This window comes from Spinacia oleracea, chromosome 5 (genome assembly GCF_020520425.1).
Source record: "Spinacia oleracea cultivar Varoflay chromosome 5, BTI_SOV_V1, whole genome shotgun sequence".
Taxonomy (NCBI): Eukaryota; Viridiplantae; Streptophyta; class Magnoliopsida; order Caryophyllales; family Amaranthaceae; genus Spinacia; species Spinacia oleracea.
The window spans coordinates 110,473,836-110,483,781 of NC_079491.1; the positions used below are offsets into that span (position 1 = coordinate 110,473,836).

At 35.5% G+C, this 9,946-nt stretch overlaps 1 protein-coding gene across 1 annotated transcript; it reads left to right on the top strand.

Annotated features, from left to right (window-relative positions):
• The first annotated feature begins 409 nt into the window (after nucleotides 1-409).
• On the top strand, nucleotides 410-9,158 carry LOC110800642 (bystin). The gene is made up of 11 exons (XM_022005951.2): nucleotides 410-683; nucleotides 781-984; nucleotides 1,179-1,305; nucleotides 1,423-1,474; nucleotides 1,595-1,922; nucleotides 2,073-2,152; nucleotides 4,553-4,600; nucleotides 5,094-5,240; nucleotides 6,068-6,140; nucleotides 6,219-6,294; nucleotides 8,884-9,158. The coding sequence occupies exons 1-11, from the start codon at nucleotides 561-563 to the stop codon at nucleotides 8,964-8,966; spliced, it is 1,341 nt and encodes a 446-aa protein (XP_021861643.1). The 5' UTR covers nucleotides 410-560; the 3' UTR covers nucleotides 8,967-9,158.
• The last annotated feature ends 788 nt before the right edge of the window (nucleotides 9,159-9,946 follow it).

The window sequence follows — 9,946 nt, forward strand, 5'->3', positions numbered from 1 at the left end:
TATAATTATGCAGTAGTTTGGGGATATTCAGTTAAATAATTTGTAAAAAACTGTTCATGATTCGTGCGTGCACGAGATCTAATCTAGTTTACTAATATTACACATATATAATTTCATTCAAATTCAAACACTCTAATAATTAATAAATAGAATTCAAAAAAAACAAAAAAAACAATGAAATATAGAATTTTATTTTAACAACATTTTAATAGAATTCAATTTCATTCAAATTCAAACACTCTAATAATTAATAAATAAAATTCAAAAGAAACAAAAAAACAATAAAATATAGAATTTTATTTTAACAACAATTTAATAGAATTCGTGTATGGGATGGTAAAATCTAATTTATCAAATGCTCCGTACTCCATATACAACTCCGTACTTCGTATATTGATTGGCCTGGACGCTTTCCACCCTCCCCCCTTAAACCCTAACAACAGAAGCAGCTTCTTTTAGTTTTAGTTGTAGTCGTAGTTGTGTCTGTAGTCGCCGGCGCCTCTCCTAACGACCTCTCCTTCTCTGCTCTGCCGTCAAATATCCGGGAAGAAGAGAGAAAAATGGCGGGGAAGAAGAGAGCAAACGAAAGGATGGTTAATCCACAGAAGTTCCTCGCCGAACAACCCACCGCCGTTTCTAAGAAACGCTCTAAACCTTCCAAACGCCACCAGGAAGGAGAAGAGGTATTTATTTTGAGCTCTTCAATTTGCTTCAATTTTAATTTTAACGATTTTGGTTAGCTTTTATTTGGTTAATTTTGAAAATTGGACAAATTTGCAGATGATTTCCAACAATATGAGCGATAAAATCCTCAAGGAAGCATTTAAACAGCAAAAAGAAATAGTAGATGAGGAAAATGACGAGAAAACTCCGGGCATCGCCATGTTTTCTGCTGTTGATGTTCCGGTTGATGAGGATGAGGAAGAAGACATTGATGACCATGCTGGTTTCCTTGAAACCCGAAACCAGATTGAGGACTTTGAGGTCTGAACTTCTGTTTTACAATATTGATGACTTTGATGCTTGTTTTTCTTATTCTAGCATGCTTAGAATACTAATCTATTGCATCCACAAAAGATCCGTGTAACTCTTTATTTTGGTTGAGTAATACCCGAATGTATAAAAGTTTAGGATAATCTGATTGTTATGTGGATGTGATTTTTGATGATGATTAACAGGATCAAATTAATGAAGAGGATGAGAAATTGTTGGAGGCTTTTTTGTCGAAAGATGCTGGTCCACAGTGTACACTTGGAGATGTTATTGCTGCTCGTATTAAAGACCAAGATGCTAATGTGTCCTCTGGTATACTCTATTAATTGAATTTTTAAATTTTAAGGTTTCCAGAGATTTTTCCTCTTCACTCTCATGAAATTGTGTTTACTTGTGCCTGACTTTCTTACAAACGGTATTTGTTTCCAGATAGCAGACCGGTTCCCAAATTAGATAGCCATCTCATAGAGACATACAAAGGGTATGTATCCTTCTTTATTGTAATCCTTTGTTTGTTTGTTTGTTTGTTTGTTTGTTTTTTCATTTTTATTTTTTAATTATCCTCATGAAAAAATCAAAATGTGTATGTCTCGATGAATAGGGTGGGGAAGTTCTTAAGCACTTATACTTCAGGGAAGATACCAAAAGCAGTTAAACTTATTCCTAATACTTCGTGTTGGGAGGAATTGCTATACCTAACTGAACCTGAAAAATGGTCGCCCGGCGCAGTATTCCAGGTTACTAGAATATTTGCTTCCAACATGAGTAGGATGAAGGCTGAAAGGTTTTACAAACTCGTGCTTCTTCCTCGAGTTAGGGAAGACATAAGAAAGCATAAAAGGTTGCATTTTGAGTTATATCAAACTTTGAAGAAAGCTCTGTACAAGCCATCTGCTTTCATTAAAGGGATATTATTCCCCATTTTTAAGGTATTATGATATATGTTTTTTCCTTGATTTGCTTCAGTTAAGTTCATGTAGCTAGGTTGCTTGTGCGTACCTTGATTTCAGTTGTCACTTGTCAGTGTGCCTGATGGTGTCAACACATTCCTTTTTTTTTTTTTTCCCGTGTTCATGCAGTCTGGAAATTGTAATCTTCGGGAAGCAGTTATCATAGGAAGTGTGATACAGAAAATGTCCATTCCTCCAGATCATTCAAGGTATATTAAGTATCTTTTGACCATTAAAGTTGCGTGTTTTCTGTAGCTTGTGGTGGTTTCTTGTTTGAAATTTTTATACGCTGCTGATTGCTGTACATATATTACTTAGTACTTACACGGGCATAAATTATCAACCTAATTTTATTGATATTATTAGTGGTCGAGATCTGCAATTCTTATGCACAGACTGACAGAGCTTCCTGGATTAACTACTTTGTGTCAGTCATTTCATCTTCCCTGCTGTATTTTCAGATACTCAATCATGTGTCTTTCTTCCTCTGATTTTCCTTGTCTGAAGGTTAAAAAAGCCAATTTCAAATTGAGGATTTCGACCTTATAATCTGCAAGACTGGATTAGTACATATCCAGTTTCTTCTGGTCAAGAGAGCAAGGGATCTTTAGCACCATAAGAGTGATCTTGTGTGCATTCACATCCTTTTGCTTGATACTAGTCTTTATCAACTTTTGGACTGCCTTTTGTTCGCCCTTTATTGCAAAAACTAAGTTTTGTTTATTGTTTGTAAGAATGTTTTTATAAATGAAGTACCTGTAGCTGGAAGTTCAGGAAGAGAGATTCTGCGAATAGTTAAAGGGACTATGGACAGAGTGTACAATCCTTAATGTGTATACTGAAATTACTGTGGTTTATCCAAAGGAATTTCTTCAATTATTTTTTAGACACCTCACTTTTATTTAGAGTTGTTTTTTATAAAGGACTTATTTAGCCTTTTTAGCCCTCTTTTGTCATGCAATCAGTTCTTGCCACCAGTATGGAGCAACTGCTAACTTCTATTACCAGATCTTATAGGAATTGGCTGGAAGGTATTGCGAGCCTGTACAGTTAACTTTTGTGTGTGATTATTATGTGGGTGGTATGGTGGAGAAAGAAGAGGATCTTCCACATTTGGAATCTACTAACATTCTTTGTGGGAGGGAATGCTGTTTTCGTGACTTTTTAGTTTCTGGAGAATTGGTTGTCTTCATTTCGGAAATCCCTATCGAACAGCGACCGTGTTACTCTTATTTTTGAACTTGCTGCTGGATAATTCTTATTCTAGAATCCTTCCGTTGTAAGCTTCTGCCCTGATTTAAGAACTGTATTACAGGTTATTGTTGTTGGTCAAAACTTTAGTCTGAGTAGGTTATTATTTTTGGGCAAATAAATGCAACTTTATTAAGTACCAAAAGGTAACAGTATAGTCAAGCAACTAAAGCAATTAACACCCTTTTTACATGGAACCAAATTTGGCAATGGAGGACCTAGATTAATATTTGATACTTGTAACGGAGTCCACGTAACACAGGAATATCAGGGGCAGATCTATGTTTTGATTATGGGAATTGGCAAATTGCCATGCCAAATGTTGGAAAATCGCAGCTTTATCTAATGTGAGAATAAAATGAACTTATTGTGAGGATTGCCACCCTTTTAAATGATTGCACATTGAAAAGTTAATACTCGGTACTTTTCCCGGGTAAGAAATTTAAACAATAAATTAATTACTTCAGGGTTGGGTTTATTTGATTGTCACTGAGTGGTTGTTGTTAACATTTTTAGCACTGGCTTGAGGACATTTGGCCAAAATTTGTATAGGAGGGATACCTTAAAATATTTAACATGTCATTATTTTTTCCTTTTCCTCTTAATTTTGTAGACATATAATCCACCCCATAGGGTCTAAGTGAATGAAATAAAGGAAACACTTACTGGGTGAAGTTGGACTCATCTGTGTGGAACTTCAAAAAACAAATGTAATATTTACTTGATAACAAAAGATTTGATATATTTGTAAGGATTTAATGTCACTTGTGTAGACGAGTAGTTATTCTTGCTGTTACGAAGGTGTTGCCCGGGCAGAGATGCTACTTGTGAAAAGTTCTTCTATCCGTCTACCTAATATATACTCCTGGTTTTAACAATTTATTTCTTAATTTGGGCCTAAACCTGGAAACTGGAGGGTGTAAAGAAAAAACGTTTGGGGTAGAAAACAAGCTGAGGACAGGTATAACTGTGCTTAACTTCTATGCACAACTGTACAAGCTGCTAAGCTTCTAATCTTCATGAGATGGATAAACCTCTTTAGTTTGGAGTTTGGACTAAGGAGAAATGTATTTTGCCTTGTGATCATTTGCAACTTTGCTCCTTATGCCTTAGGCCTAAACTGTGGGTCAGAATTTGAAGAATGCCTTTTAAAGCTACTATTTTTTTTTAATGTTCTATGGGGTTGTAATACTTCCCGGGTCTGTATTTTCTTGAACTTGAAATGTTCTCTAAACAAAAATTCAATCTACTTTATTATTGTGCAAGTGACCACTTGTTGCTGGAAATTGAAATTTATTCCTTGTTTACTTTGCATGCTTTGTACTCCTCATATAACATGTAATCCAATGCATCTGCAGTGTTGCGTTGATGAGGCTAGCCGAGATGGAATATTGTGGGACTACCAGGTAACAACCTTGTTTAATATGTTTCTACATAGGGTTTTTGTTGCCTTCCTTGTGTGTAGAAGGTAAAGTTGAGTTTGAAATTTATTGTGCTGCATAATTTCCAAACTTTGGTAGGTGAGTCTTATTCTTTGGAAAAACTTTGTTGCTTCACAAGTTAATGTAATAAAATCAATAGGCCTTAGTATCAGATTCTTTGATAACAATGTTGAGATTTCTTCTGTAGATGTTAGTGCAGGTTGCTTATCTGCGTGAAAGCAAATTAACTGCAATGTATGCTTCTTTTTGTTTGAAATTTGAATAAACTTGGGGCCTTACCATTTTTGCATCTATGTAAAAAAGGTCATGGATCTAAATTCCTTACAATTAAACTATACCTTTTTCCTCTTTGTTTCTCACACATTGATTAAAGAAGACCTCAGCCCACAAAAAGGTAGAAATTCGTGGGACTTGTGAAATTGGCTAACATAAACTTTGATCTGGACCCTCAATGCAGCTATATAATCAAGATTTTTATTGACAAGAAGTATGCTTTGCCTTATCGGGTGCTGGATGCTTTGGTTGCTCATTTCATGAGATTTGTAGAAGACTCAAGGGTTATGCCAGTGATCTGGCATCAGACTCTTCTTGCCTTTGTTCAAAGGTTAGTAATTCCCCCCTCCTTCTAGAACAGAAAATAATTTCATTGTCAATGACATGCTTGAGCATGTGTTTTTTCCCATTTTCATTTCTGCAAATATTTAAAGTTCTCAGGGACTTTTCCATCATTGTTTCTTGGTTCCTGAACTTTGTGGTTTCTCTTGTTTATAATTGCCTATCCCATCTTGAAGCATTCAGTTTCCTTGTATCTCTGCTCATCTATGTATGAATATTTATTTTATGTTCTCCGTAGTTTTCCAAAATGGATTTCAGTTAATCATTTATGAGCTCTATATAAATCAGTTGTCTAGGTAATCCGTAATCTTGTGTAGGATTTTTTAATGTCTGGAGATTAGTGCTTCAAATGCTGTCGTTATTGTTTCTTTAGGATTTCTAGGGTCGATGGTATTGGAACTTTTCTTATGTGGTTGATGAGTAGGAAAACATAGGTACAATGACTTCTGGGATGAAAACAACAAAAAAAATTCACGTGACTAAATAAAAATTTCATGGTGAAGTGGGCTATTCCCTGTGATTTACTTCATACTTGTCTATTGAAATGGCTTTGATGGTGTAATGTGCGCTTGCTACTAGTTTATTACCCATTTGGTATTGTGGATGTGGAGCTTCTGGAAGCCTGTTTGAGATCAGATTGCTTTATTGCTGCAGCATTTTGTTCCACAAGTATTGTTTGTTCTAAAAATTCTCGCTTGAATGAATATGTATGTTTAAAGTTTTTGCTGCACCAGTCTATATTGAGGTTTATATTTTTGCCGTTGTAGCAACTTCAGATCTCACTGATGCCATGGTTATATTTCATATTTTTAACAGATACAAACATGAACTGCAGAAAGAAGACAAAGACAATCTTAATAAATTATTGCAAAACCAAACACACTATTTGGTAATAGCACTCCCATATCTGCAAGGACTTGTTAAATTCCAAGCATGTTTATTTTACAGAGATTTATTATTTGTGTAGGTAACACCTGAGATTTCAAGAGAGCTTAATAATAGCCGTAACCGTGGTGAAAAAGAGGAGGATAATATGCTGATTTATATCCTTCACTCCAGATCTGCTTATGTTCTTTCTCATCTTTATGCTCCCCGTGCATGATACCTCCTTGCTATTTTTGTGATTTTATTGGAGGTTTTTGAATACCTGTTTGGCAAACTAATTATGTGATGTTTGTTTGCGCTTTTATGGGCATGTTTGATATTTACGGGTGCGTTGTAGATGTCTCATATTAGTTGGATAGCATCGTAGCCCAGGAGTGCTAGGACAGCTGAACTCAACCCATTAGGCAAGCTAAATTTGGTATAGTCTTATTTGAGTTTGTTTGATCTAATCTTGATTAGCTCATGAGTTTGCTGGATTTTTAGGGCTGTTGGTTAACCATTGATGATTAATTCTAAATGAGAGGATTTGATCAGTGTTAGCTAAATTCTTTCATTCTATAGTTAATCTAGTTTGCCCCAAACGACTCAAAATTGCTGCATTTGCCAATCTATCATAAGTATAACCTTTGCAATTCAGGAAACTCATTAGTGACTCATCCAATTATCTGTCTTCTTTCTAGTTCCTTCTCTCCTGCATGGTTTTCTTGGGCAGGGAATCTCGTCAACCCCTGTCAGTATTTTCCTGATATGCAGAGGTAGTTTGCAAAAAGAAAAAAACTCAAATCCAGATCTATTCTGCTAAACTACTCAAATTTTTGTTGTATTAGTGTGGAGATGCGATCAAAGGTTGAAATAGGTGTTGGTTTGATCTCAGCTGTTGATTTCAAACAAGGTGTTTCTGGAATGGAGAGGAGAACAAAGTTGGTCATTTGAGGAGATGGACCGACGATGGATATGAAGATGAGATAACAGTTATGGATAATTAGAGTAGTTCTAGAATTCAAAGCCTAAGGGTGGGAGTAAGCAGGAAATGTGTCGGTACTTGGTAGTTAGGGGTGGGGTAGGTAGACTGTTGAAAAATAAAAATGAATTGTCCTATATTAAAAAGTTTTGTAAATAGGTTTCAAATTTTTAGATCAGGAGAACTAAATAAACCGACCTACTAAATTAGATTGAGCATATCAAAAGAACTTTTACCCCAAAAAATTACAAGTGAAGTTTTAAATTCTTAATTAATTGTTTCTATATATTTTTAAACATTGAACATTTGTTATGTTTATAGTACTATGTAAGGCATAAAGGCTTTAGAAGAAAAATAAATGCAAAGTATTGCTTGTTATTTATATTTAGAACAAGTAATCTCACCAGGGTGTAGTGTTTTTTTATAAGTTGGGTAAAAACTATAACTTCCTCTTTTCTTGTTTGCAACGCTTTCCTGTTACAGGAATGTCATGTTAATGGTAAGATGCATTCAAGTTTAGAATGGAAGTTTCCACGTGCATTAGTTGTATAGTTACAGTATATACTCTTGTTTTCTGAGCATGTCATCTACCCGCATGGGCTAACAAACTCCTCTCCCTTTGCCTCTCCTTTTTGGTTTGTGGTCCAATTCACACAGTTGCAACTGTAGTAAATAAAAACAGAGTAGGTATTAATGAGTACCTTAAGTTTATTTATAAACTTTGAGCCCCTCTTAGATTAAGTTTAGATGAGCTGAGCTCTACTTGTGAAGTACTTGTGTTTAGCTCAAGTCTAAGTTAAGCTCGACTAAAGTAGAGTTTGGAATTGTGTTCAGCTCGCAAGTCTACTCGACATTATCACTCAGGTATCAGATGGCGTGTCTTGCTGTAGGTAAGCCTGATAACCAATGCTTCTTGATTTGTATTATTATCAGCTCCTGCATCATTCTTCACATTTTGGAGTAGGAAGTTTTGGAAATTTAGAATTCATTTGACTGGTGCGACTGAGAAAAATCTTGACTGGCACATTGAGTTTTTAATTCATTTGTTTCTGCTGAATCATTTGCAAATTATTTCTAGCAGATTGGCCTCAGCATCAAACTTGCAGCCTTTATGATATTCCTTATCGACCTTTCCAAAATATATTCTGCAACCTCCCTTTTCTTGGCAGAAGGTGAAATTATATTAATTAACTAGCACTTGACTTCTCCTGGTGAGCCTTTTCTTTGTCACCTGCCAACGTCCTACTTCTTCCATGCTCCTTTGCATAGTCTTGTGGCTGCATATCTATTCTCTGGCCACTTCAATCAAGCCCCTCTCCCCAAATACAAAAAGAAAGTGACAGAACAAAAGTAACCTGGTTCACTAACACGGAGTCCAACATACTTTTTGTTATAATTTATGGCAAGAATCCAAGTTGCATTCAGCACAAGCGTTTCTTTCTTTGTTTTAAATGTGCCAAGTTTCCACACCTTCTTTGTTTTAAATGTGCCAAGTTTCCACCAAAAATTTGAGTAGGCACAAGCTTTACAACATTAAATTGGTTGTAAAATGATTCCTAGTTGGAGAAACTGTGCGCTAGTTGTAAAATGATTCTGGGTTGATTTAAGGGTCATTTTTTTTTTTTGCTTGAGGTACTCCATCCAACTCCATATTGTTTACTGCTTCTCATTGATGCTGTCTTTGTTTCATCTTTCGCAGTTTTCCTATTACAGTTTTAGTCCCTAATTCAAGAATGGCTTGAAAATCTGTCACTTGTTTTGCTTGTGTACCTTGACTTATTATTACCCTCTCCAGTATCTGTTATCAATAAAACGATCCAGGAGGACAGGTTTGATATTCCAGAAGTGCCGATGGAAGAGGATGACTAAATGAGTTGATAATTTCACCTCATCAATCTTGTCCATGTGACTTGTGAGCTTGACCATCCCAAAATTTTGATTCTTTTTTTTTATCATTATATTATGTAAAATTCTATATCTGTTATCATGTATAAACACAACACTGAAAAGTTTTGTTTGCAATGCTATGAAATGACTAACTGAATATTTGCATATGTGCAACATACTTCTTTTTATATCATTGTTTCACCCTTTTGGAGATATTTGCAGCCAACATTCTTCCCCGATTTGGAGGTATTTGCTGTGAGATTTGTTTCAACAGATCCGGCATTGATTCAGCTGTTGTCTATGATGTTATGTGTTTGTGGTGATTTTGTTGTGCAATTTCTAAATTGTCGAGGACAAAAGAGATCTAATTTAAGTGTGCCACATTAGTAAGCAAGGGGTTGTTTGAAATTACTAGAGCTGTCAAACCCTGGCACCACAGTAGTTGATGTGACCTGAATAGATTTGATCTTGCGTTTGATTTGCACACAACCATTGACCTTGCAGTTGCAGGATAAAATTAATATTATCCAAACAGACACTGTCTCGCATACATGTTTTGCATGCATATGTTGTTTGTTTTTCTATTACAGTGACTGTAGAATATAATTAAAATCCTGCTCACCCAATCAAGCACTTGCCGGCAGCTAACTGGTAAGGCTACTGATTTTTGTCAATAAGCCCTGGTTTTGTTTGATAATTCGAAGGCGGCTATCCTAAGGAAACCAATTGCCCATTTCTTTATATTTTGTTTAGCCTCTCTACTGCTGCCACTGATGCAAATGCCCAGCAACACCCTGCACGTGTTTTTCAAAATATGACTAATATTGAAGAACGAAGGAAGTATTTAAAGAAAAAACACAACTGTTGCCATCAAAACAGATTATTATTGAGACAATGTGTTACGCTACACAGTATAAAGTATTGGCAAGTTGTAATTACAACTAGAAACTTAACTAGAAAAT